Here is a 14,770-nt window from a genome sequence, read left to right on the forward strand (position 1 = left end):
CTCTGAGGTGCTGGGGGGTCAGGGCTCCAATATAGTAATTTGGGGACACAATTCAGCCTCTAAAGTAAATTTCAGAACGGTCCCTCTTACCTCCCTGTGCCAGAAACACGAGGGTTTTTCCCTTGTTTTTTTGCCTTGAGAAGCTGGTGAGGTACCTGAGGATAAAACCCAGGAAACCGTGGGGCGCCCTTAGGACCACAGCCGCAGGAGGCTCTCCGTCCCACAGGCGTCCACTGTCAGCCTCCAGGGAGCTGCTAAAATGACCCAGTACATTTTCTCAGCAGTTTAGGGCCCCAGGGGCTCCTCCTCTAGGCAGCTGAGCTTGGCTGTGACTCTGCACTTGCCCGGATGCTGGTCTAGGTTTGGGGTGGTGTCCCCGGGACCTCAGTTCTCTGGCAGGGTCAAGAAGCCATTGATTTTCAGCCTGTTCGGCTTTGTCCTGTTGTGAGGATGGGGAAGTGACTTCCACGCTCTTCACCTGCTGGAGCTGAGCTGCGCAATGAGAGGCTGGAGGGGCTGCCCCAGGCTAGAGGTCACAGCCCGTCGGGGAAAGGGCCTGTCCCGGTGGCATCTCCCTACACCCCTCCCGCTGGGGCGCTAGGACATTCCTCCCAGAAGTCCGAGAGTGAATTCTGTCCCTGCTGGGTACCGGACACTGAAGTGAACTCCATCGTCCCCCTGCCTGGCGAAGCGGGAGCCGGATACCGAGCCCCCGGCCCCTCCCCCGGCTCCGTCTCTGCCCCTCTCCTGCCCATCCACCTCCACGGCCATCAGCTCCTGTCCCGCCAGAGATCTCTCTCTGCCACCCCCGGCGCAGCTGCCCACAGAACCTTCCGGCTCGCCCCGCTCACCTGCAGACTCTGCTCTCCCCTTTGTCGCCTCCAGCCCATGTCGAGAGCGCACAGCTACCTCTCAGCACGCACTGCCCTACCCGGCCCCTCCAGCTACACCATCCGCCAGGTTCCGTGCGCTGCAATTTTACTTTGTCCGACCAGGGAACGTGTGATTTCCCCTAAGTCTGCCCTCGTGGAGCTGCTCCCGGAGCCCCACACGAAGGCCGGCTCTCACCTTCGCTGCACTCAGGCACCACCCCTTCCTCCTGGCACCCGCCCACCGCCCCCGCCCTCAGACCCAGGCCGGCCCCGCCCGCCCGCAAGCCTCCTCTGTGGGTCCCGTCTCCCGTGACGGCTCCCGTCTCCAGAGCTCCTGCAGCAACCACAGCCTGACCCGCATCACCTGGTCGTCAGATGCCCTGAGTTCCAGGGGGGGCCGCGAATCTGTTTATAAGCTCACTGGGGGCAGGATTTCTGAGTTGAACATTTCTACACTCTTCTCGGCATCTAGTAGGTACTTTGGCTGATGTGTCCCCATGAGACACCCAAGAGGGACGGTCACGCAGACCCTCACGTGTGTGATGTGTGGCACGGCTCCTACAGGCTGGGAATTTGTGTGGAAGGTCCAGCTGAGCCCGACAGGACAGACGTGTGTGAACTGAGGGGGAGCAGGGGAGCTGCAGCGTCAGTCATCACAGAGGTGTTCAGAAAGTGGTACCCACTTGCGGAGAGACTGTGATGAGATCCGTCAGGCCCGCTGCGTGATGCTCTGTTCTCAGGCTCGCGGAGCAGAGGAAGCGAGGTCTGCTGGCAGTCGGGTGTCTGCCCAGAACCTGTCCAGCCCCTCCCTCCCTCCCTCCCCCAAGCCTCTGCTTACAAGTCACTCTCCCAGAGAGACAGCAGGCCGTCCCAGAGGGGCCGACCCCAGCGTCCGTCCCTCCCGATCTCCGCGCTCCCCGTTCCCCATCTAAGGAGCACCGTTGACCTGGGGCTGTGCAGGGGCCAGTCCGCACAAGGACGGTCCTGCGGGGCTGCTGGACACGCCTCCAGTCTCCAGCAGGGCTGCGGGTGTTCGGCACCTGCCCGCTAAAGAGCCGCTGGATTTAAACGTGCTTAGAAAATTTTCAAGGATAAGTTTTAAAATAGAAAGCGATCCCCTCACGCACCGACCCTGGAACCGTCTGACTCCTGGGAGGTGTGCCTGTGCGCGGGTCCGTGTGCACACGGCGTTTGCACCCCTGTGCACGGGGTGCGTCCACAGGGCTCCGTCATGCGTGGTGTCCACAGAAACACCCGGTGACTCTCACTTCCTGTGTCACCGTGGTTGTCTGTGTCATCTGTGAGGGAAAGACCTAGAAAGTGGGGCTTAAAATTTACAGAAGAAAATAGAGTAACTTCATTACATCTATATTCAAGGGTGCTTCAAAATATGTTACAAAGAGTAGAAATTATAAGGAAAAAATTTGACCACATCAAAGAGAAAAGTGTGAGAATGACCAAGACACCATAAGTGCAGTTAAAGGTGAGACCCAGGCTGGGGTCACCCCGAGATGGGCTCTGGGTCCTGTTGCCCCGATGGGAAGCATAAATCAGAGGAGGCTGGGCACGCCCCTCCACGCAGACCCTGAAGAAGACAAGGCGGAGGTGGACGCGGCAGGCGGAGGTCTGGACACCAGACGGCAGGCCCCAGGCCCCCAGCTGGCTGCAGGGAGGCTCAGCCCTTCTGCGGAAACACGAGGGTCCTATAGCAAGCCCCGACCACACCCCGCACCCTGGTCCGGAAGATCTGTGGTCACTCACAGGCTCCACCCGACAGAGCCACCTCTTTTGAGAATTCCTTGGTCAAATCACACAGATGACAATTCCAGTTCCCTAGTGAGCACCTGCCCGGGGCTGTCCCTCAAAATCCCGGCCGGCTCAGTCCTGAGGAAGCGCGACTGCCCCACCCAACTTGGAAGATCACTCTTTTCTTTTCATTAGGGAAACTTTCATTAGGGAAACTTTCCGGCCCCACCCAACTTGGAAGATCACTCTTTTCTTTTCATTAGGGAAACTTTCCGGGGGAAAGGATAGGAAAAGGCGGGGAGACTGCCCTCTCTGTCTCTGTTTCTCTTTTTCCAAACCCAGAACGCACGTTTCTCTCTCCAGTTACAATCCTCACAACGGACCCCGTTCTTCCCTGAAATCTCCCCTTTTTTAAACCCTGCACATGCTGACCTGCAGGCTGCATGCGAGCAGCTCATGTGCAAGTTATTAAATCTCGGAACACGGGGAGATGAAAGATGGGTGATGGGGGAGGACTTCACAAACCTGTAGAATTGATTCAGCTGTGGGCAACAGAATTTTTTCCGTGTAACAATCAATCAAGAGTGAATTTAAACAGAAGGTTGACTGAAGACACACATTATCTGCCTTCCCCAGGGCAGCCCCTCCCACCTGATTCCAGCCCCGTCCCTGGCTGTGCGTCTACACATGTGGCCTGCAGTGGGCAGGCGTCCTGCCCCCATCCCCACCCCGGGGAGAGCTGTGACCACTGCTCCTTGGCACTGACTGTGTGATCCCCCTGAAGGGCACAATCAACATCTGGAAACACCCCAAAACCGGGTCCTTTTCACATTGAATCCAAACATCGTGCCAGGGCTGGATCTTGGATTGCAGTCCTGGTGGCAGGGCCTGTCTCGGGTTGTGCTGGCCCGAGGCCAGGGGTGCGGAGGCCACAGGGGAGGGTGGGCAATAGCTCATCATCTGTTCAAAATTTTCAAGACTCTTGGGACGCAGAGGAAATCCTAAGGCCCTACCCAAGCCCCTTCCTTTGCTAGAAGCCTATCCACCCACCGACGGGACGTGATTTGCAAAGGTAAGCATCACATCGGCAGTCACTAGAGGTTCCCTGCGCTTCAAGGCCCCTGAGAAATTTAACTTTCCTCTAATAAATACCATCTCACTCAGAATTGCCTCTTTACTTGAAGCATACAACTTTTAGAGCCAAAGTGGGAAACATTTTTAATGGAATCCCCTCATTTTTCAAATGGGGAACCTGAGGCCTGGAGAGGTTAAAAGACCTGTCCAAGGACCCATGTTAGATCTCGCCGAGCTGGAACCCGGCTGCTCTCACTCACCCGCCAGGCACCCGCTGCAGTGCTGGGAACCACCTCCCACCCCCAGGACCCGGCCCTGCAGACGTCAAACGTGCCAATTCCCACGGTCAAGTGAGTCAGTTCCTTAAAATCAGCCTCTTTCTCTCCCTCCATCCTATTGGTTCTGTTCTTCGGGAGAACCCTGACTAATATACCATATAAGTTAATATTATTCATTATTTTTCAGTGGAAGGAACATCATAGACAACTTTATTGAAATCTTGATTATTCATCCAAATTGTACTCAATACCTTAATTTTTGCTCTTTGCCTGCCTTGGTAACAAGCTTCCTAACACACAGAAGAGATTTCCAGCTCACATGCTCCAGGGGTTGCAGCAGCACAGAGAGCCACCAAAATCTGAGAGGTTTCTGAAATCTGAGAGAGAGCCACCGAAATCTGATGGTTTACTTGAGATTCTCACAGCTGTCATTAACGCTCCCGCCCAGGAAGGGATCCAGGCCTCCTCTCCCGTCTCCTGAGCTGCTGCGGGGGTCCCCGTGATGCATGTAATGGGATGAACACCTTAGAAATTAACTCCAAAGCTGTCCCATTCTCCCTCTGACCCAGCGATCGGTATCAGTGGCTGGAGGGGTCTGCGTAAGATGAAGAAATAGAAAGTAAGGGATACCTCATGTATCTTACACCTCTGCTTCCGGGGGCCAAGATCCTACACAAAATGTCATCCTTGTTTGAAGGTCTTCATACTCGTTGTTTGAACTGATCATTTCTCAGAATAGTTTCAGACTATGGGAGAGAAACGAGTAGAGCTTGCTTCCCTGTTGCCCGTCACCGGCCAGGCTGTCAATCAGCTTTGTCAGCCCAGTCCTCTGACCCCTCGCAGGTGACGCTGACTTTGTAGAGGAGGCTCCAGTTTGGCGGAAGGCACTCGCTGCTCTCCAGACACTGAGTCAAACAGTACTCCCGTCCTTCACAGAAAGCCTGCACTGGGGAGGGTCTTCGGCCCTACTAGTGATTTTAAGGTTCCTCTCCATCCTGGTGACACATTTTCCTTTGTTATCACCACTACATCCTCCTAAGAATCCGAGGTGCATGTAAAACCCCTGAATACACTGGGTCTGCACTCAGCGATTTGTGTTCCGTGGACAGAAGTGCAGAGACGTGCGTGTCCCCGGGCTTGTGTCCTCAAGCCTGGTTAGTGCATGCATGGAATTAATGCTCCTTGAATGAATGAATGAGTGAATGAATGAATGGTGTCAGATGTATGGATTACCTTGAAATAGCTGGCAATGTACATTCAAATCATTTTTTAGGTAAGACTTTCTTAAGTTTAAAAATTATATACATACATACACACATAAACATACAAATATATATACATATACATATATGTGCATGTATATGTATATATATGTATGTGTGTGTATATATATATATATATATATATTTGCACTCTGTAGCTAGTAGCAAACAGGAAATCAATAATGCAGCGTTTCTCAATGGATGACAAAAACTCTGCCTCCCCAACACATTGATAAGAGGTGTCTTAGTTGTCACCCCTAGAAATGTAGCAGTGTGTGTTGTTCCTTTAACACATGAATTCTGAGAGAAGAGAGGAGAAATGTATTCTATTCTGTACATTATCCAGCAGAGGGTTGAAAAGGTTCATGAGACCATCTCTGCCAAGTCATTCTTCAGAAAATCCCTTGTTGCTGATTATGAAGTCTTGAAATAATACGCACATAAGCATTTCCATTCCAGAATAATGGGATTTGGAAAACGAACATCCTTTTCCACTAAGCTGAATTTGAATATAATGTGGTTTGTGATGACCAAGGAAGAAAACAGGACAAGGGTAATTAATTATATTACAAACATGGAGAAAAAGTTTAAGTGGAAGTGTTTACAATGATATTGGGGTGTACTGAAATACCAGGAGTAGAAGAAAGCTCTTTGGGCTGACAGCTGGTTCAAGTTAAATCAATCCTGACTCGGAATATTAAATTTTAAATACTCTGTGAAGAACGCAGGCTGTGCTCTGCATTACTCCGCAGAGGGCGATGGGGCTTTTGCTCGACATAAGGGCCCTGCGTGCGCCTGGACGTCTGCTCAACCACCCACAGGGTTCGCATGGCACGCAGTCCCAGGGCCTTGAGAAGAACGTATCCACCGTCTGCCAGGTGCTGCACTATATTCTGTAGATGTGATCAGGGACTATTGATCACAGAGGTAGATGTGGCGTGAGGTGGGGGAAGATGAACGGTAGTGATGACAGGGCATTTCTGGGCTCCTAAATAAAGCGCTGATTTTCACCCAGTGATATGTGAGGGCCTGGGATTAGGCTAACAGGCCTGCTGGAGTGGACGTTTTAAACCCCTTACAAGTTACAAGATAAGATCAGTTACAAGATAGACGGGGATCCTGGGCTCTGGAACAGTTCATTTTCCCTAAAGATGAACAAACTAATTCATTTCCTTTATTTGTTAATATCTAAAGTTATATCCTTCCTCTAGATAAAGTTCACCTACAAACCTGCTAAATATTTTACAAGTAAGGTCAAGTGAGAACCAGAGCTAAGAGATTTAGGGAGAAGTTTCTATTAATCTTCCATTAGAGACTGATGCAAACTAAAAGTGAAGAAAATCACCCAAGAGAAAGGCACGAAAATATAACACTGCCCTTTTCATTTCGGACCACATTTGTTAATCCAAACGAGAGTACCAATCACCCAAACTGAATTTAAGTAAACTTACTGTGGTGGCCAAATTAAATGTCTGCGCTTCAGCATTTACGCCTTTGAAATGTTCTCCATGCAGGCCAAGCAGAGTGGAGGCTAATTTCCAGTTCCTGCCTTACCCCGCTTTCTCATCGGGAAGCAAGGCAGTGAGGCCGATGGTTGGGTCAAACGACACCTCTCTGTGCTGTGGCTCTAGGAAGGAGCGCTGTCGACAGCACGACACGCCTCGCTGCTGCAGCCTCACAAGTCTTTGCGGACATCGTCGTTGCTGTAATTCAGGTTACGGAAAACAGGACTGGGGATCAAAGGCAGTTCCGCAAACAGGACCTTCCCAATCTGCCTGGGAGGTGGTCTCCGTAGTGTGGGGCTGGGGTGGAATGGCTTTTCGCAGGTGACCCCAGGTGGAGTTCCTGCTTCTCTTCAGCCTGGGGCTGGGGGCTGAGGCTGGGGGCTGGGGGCTGAGGCTGGGGGCTTAGGCCAAAGGCTGGGGGCTGAGGCTGGGGTCTGAGGATGGATATTGGAGGCTTGGGGCTGAGGCCAGAGGCTGGGGGCTGAGGTTGGATATTGGAGGCTGGGGGCTGAGGCCAGAGGCTAGGGGCTGAGGCTGGGGGCTGAGGCTGGATATTGGAGGCCGGGGGCTGAGGCCAGAGGCTGGGGGCTGGGGGCTGAGGCCGGATACTGGAGGCTGGGGACTGGGGGCTGGGCCTGGGGGCTGAGGCCAGAGGCTGAGGCTGGGGGCTGGGAGCTGAGGCTGGAGGCTAAGGCTGGATAGCGGAGGCTGGGGGCTGGGCCTGGGGGCTGAGGCTGGATATCGGAGGCTGGGGGCTGAGGCTGGGGGCTGAGGCCAGAGGCTGAGGCTGGGGGCTGGGAGCTGAGGCTGGAGGCTGAGGCTGGGGGCTGGTGGCTGAGGCTGGGGGCTAAGGCTGGATAGCGGAGGCTGGGGGCTGGGCCTGGGGGCTGAGGCTGGATATCGGAGGCTGGGGGCTGAGGCTGGGGGCTGAGGCCGGAGGCTGAGGCTGGAGGCTGAGGCTGGATATTGGAGGCTGGGGGCTGAGGCCAGAGGCTGGGGGCTGGGGGCTGAGGCCGGATACTGGAGGCTGGAGACTGGGGGCTGGGCCTGGGGGCTGAGGCCAGAGGCTGAGGCTGGGGGCTGGGAGCTGAGGCTGGAGGCTGAGGCTGGGGGCTGGTGGCTGAGGCTGGGGGCTAAGGCTGGATAGCGGAGGCTGGGGGCTGAGGCTGGGGGCTGAGGCCGGAGGCTGGCAGCAGCTGAGGCTGAAATCTGGAGGCTGGGGGCAGCCTCGTCGCTCTGGTAAGTATGGATGCGACTGAGTATACGGTCCTGAGCTCCCGATCTCTGGAATGTAAAGGGGGCATTAGGCAGGAAACCCGTGAGAGGCCGTCTAGGTGAGCGTTGCCAGCATGTCAGGACCTTATAAATCTGGCAGCGTGTGAAGGAATGGGAGCGAGGGTGTTGCTGAGTGAGTGAGTTGATGGGACCCCTAAAGGGAACATGGTCCCTCTGCCTGGAGTCCTGCCCTGCCCTCCCCATAATGTTCCAAGTCATGTGGAGCCAAGCCCTGGGGAGTGCCCATGGGTGCTGGGAGTCCTGGGTGAGCCTGGGGTGTGCAAGGCCATGGGGCTCTACAAACAGCCATGGAGGGAACCGGCTGCTCCGGGAAAGCGTCGGGGTGGCATTTAAAGGCTCTTGAAAAGCACAGACGTTTGCCCGGAGTAAGACTGCTGCCCAGACTTGGTCGTGAAGGGCGTGAAGGGCGCATGGCACAGTGTGGGCAGGGGTGGGAGCCCTGTGAAGGGGTCTGAGCAGCCAGAAATTTGAGTGACCAGGCCGAGCTGCCAGGAACGACCACAGAAACAATTTGGTGGCGTCTCCGGGGAGTGTTTAAGGCAAAGGCTCGGATTTACTTCTTGCCGTGAGTGATGGTGACGTGGCCTCGGTGCCTCTTCTCTGGTGTTGGTCACTCATTCCCTGGGAGCAGAGCCAGAACTATAGCCCGAACCCTCTCTCAGGGACGCTTTTCAAAACATCACTGAAAAAAATAGAAATAACAGCTTGATCAGTCAACCTGCTGATCACGGAATAAACAACCCAAACTTCCTACATCTCCCTGTGCATGAGCAACGTCCGGTTAAAATAGTGGAAAACCCTGCCAGTCGGATGAACAGCACAGATGAGTCAGTAGGAGGAGGACTACCCACTCAACACTGTCACTAAACAGGCCAGTTAATCAGAATGAAAGATTGCTACCCCGTGACCTTCACCCAATTAATTAGAAATTAATTTTTTAAATTCATCAGGAAAAAAAAGAAATAATAATGAAGTAATAGCACAATAAGAAAACATAAGTGCCTATTGATGTCAGGATTTCTTAAGCTTTGGAGTGTGGACCCTTGAGGTTCCCTGAGATCCCTGCAGGGCATTTCAGAGAGCAGAGCTCTTCTCATCAAAACACTGAGACATGTGTTAATGTGTTGAGTTGTGTCCCTCCAGATTCAGATCTTGAAGTCTTAAACCCAAGTACCTTATTTTGTGACATGATTTGAAAATAGTATCATTGCAGATGTAATGAGTTAAGATGAAGTCACTACCTCAGGCCCTAATCCAATATGACCGGCCTCCTTCTAAAGCGGGGCATCTGGATGCAGACCCACACCCTGGAGACGATGGAGGGCAGGGCTGGGTGACCCAAGGCGAGGAACGCCAGCAATGGCTAGCAGCCACCAGAAGCTGGAAAGAGGCCTGGAGCAGGTCCCCTCCCAGACCTGCAGGGGCCACTCTGCCCACCCCCACCTCAGACACGCTCCGCAGCTTGAGGTGATGATTTTCTGCGGTTGAAGCCCCAGCCGACTCGCGCCGGGTCTCGCCATGTGCTTGCATAATCTTCCCATTTTCTAGAATATTCCAGGGTTAGAGTGTAAATCTGTGTGCTTTCAAAGATCCACTCAGTTTCTTCCTCCTTCTACAGATATGTCTGGACTCAGCACCAACTAAGCATCAAAAGTAATCTCCTGTGTCAAGGCTTTGGAACAAACAAAAGCAGAGCAGGAATGTTCCGAGCGTTGCGTCACTGTCCTGAATCTCAGGGTTTATCCTGGAACAACTCTGCGCAAAAACAGTGGTGGGAACACTGCGGGCCAGGAGTGTAAATCAAGGCGGTGGCTCCAAGACGCTCGGGTAGCCTCTGGGTTCTTCTCTCCGGCGCTTCCAGTGGACACAAGGCAGCGTGACTTGAGAAGGCCTTCAGTAAAGCACTAAAACTATCAGTCCCAACCCTTGAGGCTGAGTCTTTTTAAGATTTTCTTTGTCAAAATAGGAAGTGTGCGTGCAGTGAAATATGGAGCCTGTTTTGAAGAAAACCACGTGGGCAGTGGCCGGAGATGTGCGGAAACCAGCTGCTTCCTTTTCAGTGGACACTTTGGATGCTGAGAGAAGACAGACAGACAGCTCTGATGATTCGAACTCGGGATCAGGCAGACATTTTCTCAGAAACGAGGAGGTGAGTCTGTCCATTCAAGGACCACAACTGACTGTGTTTGTTCCCATGATACAACCTGAGCGTTCAGGAGAAAATTAGAATTTTGGAGATCTTGTATCTGCCACTGTGAGCCTGCCAGCTGCACGATCCACAAGGAGTTTTCTGATATCAATGGTGATATTAACAAAAACAACTCTTGTATGTTGTTTAATGCGGAGTGTCAACCTTTGGAAGCCCCGAGTGTAACTCGCTGAACCAATCTTTCCCAAAAGTCCACGCCTGGTGCTGTGAAATGGTGCAGAGGGAATGGTGCCTTCCCTGCGTGAACTGGCTGAGTGGAGACAGATGTGAGGGCTGGCACTGTGGCCGCACATGTACGTCCAGAGTCCAGGTCAGCTCACCTTCCGGAAATGCCTCCACCAGGCAGCATCAAAGAAGAGCCATGATTATCCAGAAGGGCTGTGGAAATAACCCTCCCTTTGCTAATTCCATTTGTGAGCAACACGGGGTATTCCTGGGTGCATCAATCAAAACATGGTGTCAGCACAGGTTTAACACAGAAGCAGACAAGAGGCCATTACTCCAGACATTAGATTTTCAAAAATGTGATATGATACCACTCTTGTCACTTAAGATTGTTTGCCTAGAAAATTCTATTTATTTTTCATTAAATGTTATTTATGTTGACATGTAACCAACTTTTTTATTTTATTGCTGTTTTTAATGAAATATTTAAAATGTTTTAAAATATCTTCAGTTTTAATGTTAATAGATTAAATATCAATAGATACAATTCATCACTTATCAATTCATTTTATTTCTCTGCTACAGAGCAATTCATCCCTGTTTTTGTTCGACATTTAAAATGTACCTAAAAGACCAAATATAAAAAGAAATGTAGCTCTTACCCTGGAGTTAATACTTTCAATCCCGGGATAAATGTTATTTTGTGTTTAAAATAAGTGTACAAAATTAATATCAAATGATGTATTTTGAACCAAATTTCTATATGAGTGAGTATCATCTGGGCTGCTGATACCGTGATGTGCTACGGGCACCTTGAGGACCGCGTGTGAGCTGGACTGGCCCTGAGGCAGTGGGGGTCACAGCGGCACCGACCTCATACCCTGCTCAGCCATGTTCGGTGTTGCTGATCGGTTACAGTTTCCCAAAGTGAGTTTCTATTTACTGGAAATTTCATTTTTTATTATTGCAACATTTTATTTGTTTCATATCTAGTTGTTCCTACCCTGAGGAAATTATTCAAATTTTATGCTCCATTTCAATTTTTAATAAACTAAATAAAACCTGACCACCGGAAAAAAACCAAACACTTGATTGTAAAATTAACAAGTTCTTCTCCCCCATCCCTCCCCAGGGACCCAAGATTAATCCCTGAAAAACAAACTAACAAATAGGGTATTAAATTTTTTTTTGTTTCTCTCTCCCCCTCTTCCCTCTTGCTGTCTCTCTCTGTCTCTCTGTTTCTTTCTCTGTTTCTCTGTCTCTCCTTGTCTCTCTCCCTTTACCTCTCCCGTTATCTCTCTATGTCCCTCTGTCTCTCATTTGTAAGAGAGGACACTCATCTTCAGCCAGAATTCTCAGAGAACTTTACTCTATTCTTAGAAACCCTGATGTGGAATCCTTTCTCTCCCTTACAGATGTAGAAACGCAACTTTTACGAGATCTTCAGCTCCTTGGTACACTGTTGAAACCTCGAGGCTTGTGTTCATGGCAACTGTAGGAAACATTTTCCCACATGTAGGAAACAATCATTAAATATCTTAGTTGAATTTTGTTTTTATCTTCATAATCAAGAAAAAGAAGGAAATCCACAACCCCCTGTCAATCACAAAGCATTGAAGATAAAATACTTCTTTGCACCCTGACCCTGTTTAATCATATGGAAAAAAAGAATCTACCCTGTAGTCCATGTTTTGCTCTCAGTAATTTCCTGTGGTGAAATTAACACAGGTCTTTCAATCCCTTTGGCCAAAAAAAGTGTTTTTTTTAGGTTAGAGTCTGATTTAGAATTGAGATGAGAAGGTATATAACCTTTGTTATAACCTTCCTTTGTTGGCAAGATTCTTAGTGATTTCTCTTTCTGTCCCCATTTTTACACATGACAGAAATGTCAGTTCTCGACAGTATTTGCAATAGCCATTTTTGTCGAGGGTGGTAAATTAAACCATGCAATTAATCTCTGCAGGCATTTTGCTTTGTTCTTTGATAGAACAATTAATCTCTGCAGGCATTTTGCTTTGTTCTTTGATAGAATGTTGATTAGACTTTAGTGGATATGTAAGAATGTAACAAGTTTATTTCAAAAATTGGCATTCATTACAAATTCAGATTCATTATCTGTGGTCCCTGCAGAGTAGAGAAATCCCTGTGTCTTCTGCATGGAGCCACAGCCAGTATGGTTCTGTGGAAAACATGGGCCTTTCTTCAAATAGTGTTTGCTGCTATTTACACACCCATAGAATCACCCACCCACAGATCTGCCTAGAATATTGACAACCAAGGGTTTCCTGACCAGTGCCAAAAGTAGTCCTATAAATTATAGCTCCTGTAATGAACCAGTTTCCCCTAAATGAATGCCAGATGTTTTACAGGTGACCTGAGAGAATGCCACAATTCCCCGAATCCCATAAATAATAGGAAAGCTGTCAAGAAGAATAAGCAAAGATAGATCATTTTAAAGTTCCTCAGCATTCCTGCTTTTTAACTCTTTGTCAACTAAAAGGCCCTATTTTCTTTATACTACAATAAAAGAAATTTTTTTTTAATTTTATTATTAACCAGACAATTCTGGTTGAATTTTTTGTAGTAGAACAAATGTGACTCCTGGCATTAAGAATATACTAAGATCCCCCACCAGGTGGAGCACTGCTGTGCAGTCATAGGAATGAGGGGGTCCCTCGGTGCAGTGACCACCCAATCAGGTAAGTTTCAGACTGAATCCTCTTTTTTCTTGGTCTCGCCACCGTGTCTGTTTCTCCAGAGGACCCTGACTAATGCACGTCACCGGCCCCAGAAGCCAGAAATCTGCTCTCTCTACACACTTGCTTTTTCTAGAAATTTCATGTAAATGATATCATATGACATGTAGCCTTTTGTGTCTGACTTCTTGTATTCTGCATAATGTTTTTGTGATTCATCCAGGTTGTTGGATGCATTGGTGGTTTGTTTTTCTTAATTGGTAAATAATATCCACACCACGACAATTTGTTAATGCATTTATCTCTTGATGGACATTTGGGCTGTTCCTAGTTTTTGGCAATTATGAATAATGGAACTGTGAACATTTAGGTGCAAGTCTTTGTGTGGACATATGTTTTGATTTATCTTGGGATATATCTATAAGACCTAATTGCTAGATCGTAGTAAGAAGATGCTTATCTTTCTAAGAAACTGCCAGACTATTTTCCAAAATGGCTGTACTATTTTACATTCGCACCGACAATGTGTAAAGGTTCTAGTCTCTTTGCCAACACTTGGTAATGTCAGACTTTTGGATTGTAGCCATCCTAGTGGGCGTGTGGTGGTATCTCACATTGTATGTCTTTGCTTTCAAGGGATATTTTTGTTGGGTATAGAATTCTTGGCTGACAGAATTTTTCTTTCAACACTTAAGCTTTCATTTCATTATCTTCTGGCTTACATAGTATCTGCCAAAAAGTCTGCTACCATTCTTACCTTCGTGCCTCACTATGTAATGAGCTACTTTTAAGATTTTTTTCTTTGTCACCAGATTTCAGCAGTTCGATTGCGATATGCCTTGGTAGACATTTTTTATGTATATGTGCCTGTGCTGTTTCTTGCTCTTAGGATTTATTGAGCTTCCTGGACCTATTGATTTAGAGTTTTCATCAAATTTAGAAAAGTTTCTGACTGCTATTTTTTCAAACATTCTTGTCTGACTGCTTCTGAGATTCAGTTATGTTAAACCTCTTGATGTTATTCTACAGGTTGCGATGTTTTTCCCTTATCATTTCTCTCTGTGCATCATTTGGGAAATATACTATTGCTATTTCTTTAAATTCACTAATCTGTTTTGGGAAAACATGTGGTCAAACTCAGCTGTTGAGATTTGGAGGATAGATAGGATTTCAGAGCTAAAGCCTGATTACTAAAATGGTATTTTAACTACAAAAGGTGTAGGCAAAGCATGGCTCTTGGGTCAGCTGACTGTTTTTTTTTTAGTAAAGTTTTATTTGAAAATGACCCTGCTCATCTGTGTGGTGTCTATAGCTTCTTGTGAGCTGCAATGACAGAGCTGAGTCACTGCAAGAGAGACAATGCAGCCTGCAAAACCTAAAATATTTGCCAACTGACCCTTTACAGAAAAATTTGTAAGAACCGTGGATGGGGGAATTCCTAAGCAGACATACTTCACTAGTTGGGTGTATGGAGACCTAGGGCTTTGTCCACTTTTTATCACAAGTAACAGCATTCTTTCCCATTTAAGTGTAAACTTTATCTTTCAAAAAATCTTGATGATATTTAATGCAATACTTAATGGAATACATAAATGTGCATGTGGTTTGTTTCCCTCACTAAATTTCAGTTGTGAGCAGTCATCGCCTGGTTTGATTCTGGTCCCTGA

At 48.6% G+C, this 14,770-nt stretch overlaps 1 protein-coding gene across 1 annotated transcript; it reads right to left on the bottom strand.

Annotated features, from left to right (window-relative positions):
- Nucleotides 1-7,139: 7,139 nt before the first annotated feature.
- LOC137769709 (uncharacterized) lies at nt 7,140-9,563 on the bottom strand. The gene is made up of 2 exons (XM_068551729.1): nt 9,477-9,563; nt 7,140-8,021 (listed from the first exon to the last, which is right to left on the bottom strand). Exons 1-2 carry the CDS (start codon nt 9,561-9,563, stop codon nt 7,140-7,142), a joined length of 969 nt encoding a protein of 322 aa, XP_068407830.1.
- Nucleotides 9,564-14,770: the final 5,207 nt, after the last annotated feature.

This window comes from Eschrichtius robustus, chromosome 9 (assembly GCF_028021215.1).
Source record: "Eschrichtius robustus isolate mEscRob2 chromosome 9, mEscRob2.pri, whole genome shotgun sequence".
In the NCBI taxonomy this organism is placed as follows: Eukaryota; Metazoa; Chordata; class Mammalia; order Artiodactyla; family Eschrichtiidae; genus Eschrichtius; species Eschrichtius robustus.

Bases quoted from the DNA above. Each gene is read 5' to 3' on its own strand.
- LOC137769709 (XM_068551729.1), bottom strand. From the start codon at position 9,563: ATGCAAGCACATGGCGAGACCCGGCGCGAGTCGGCTGGGGCTTCAACC. The intron at 8,022-9,476 runs GTGGGGGTGGGC...TTTACATTCCAG, and splicing joins AGCTGCGGAGCGTGTCTGAG to AGATCGGGAGCTCAGGACCG.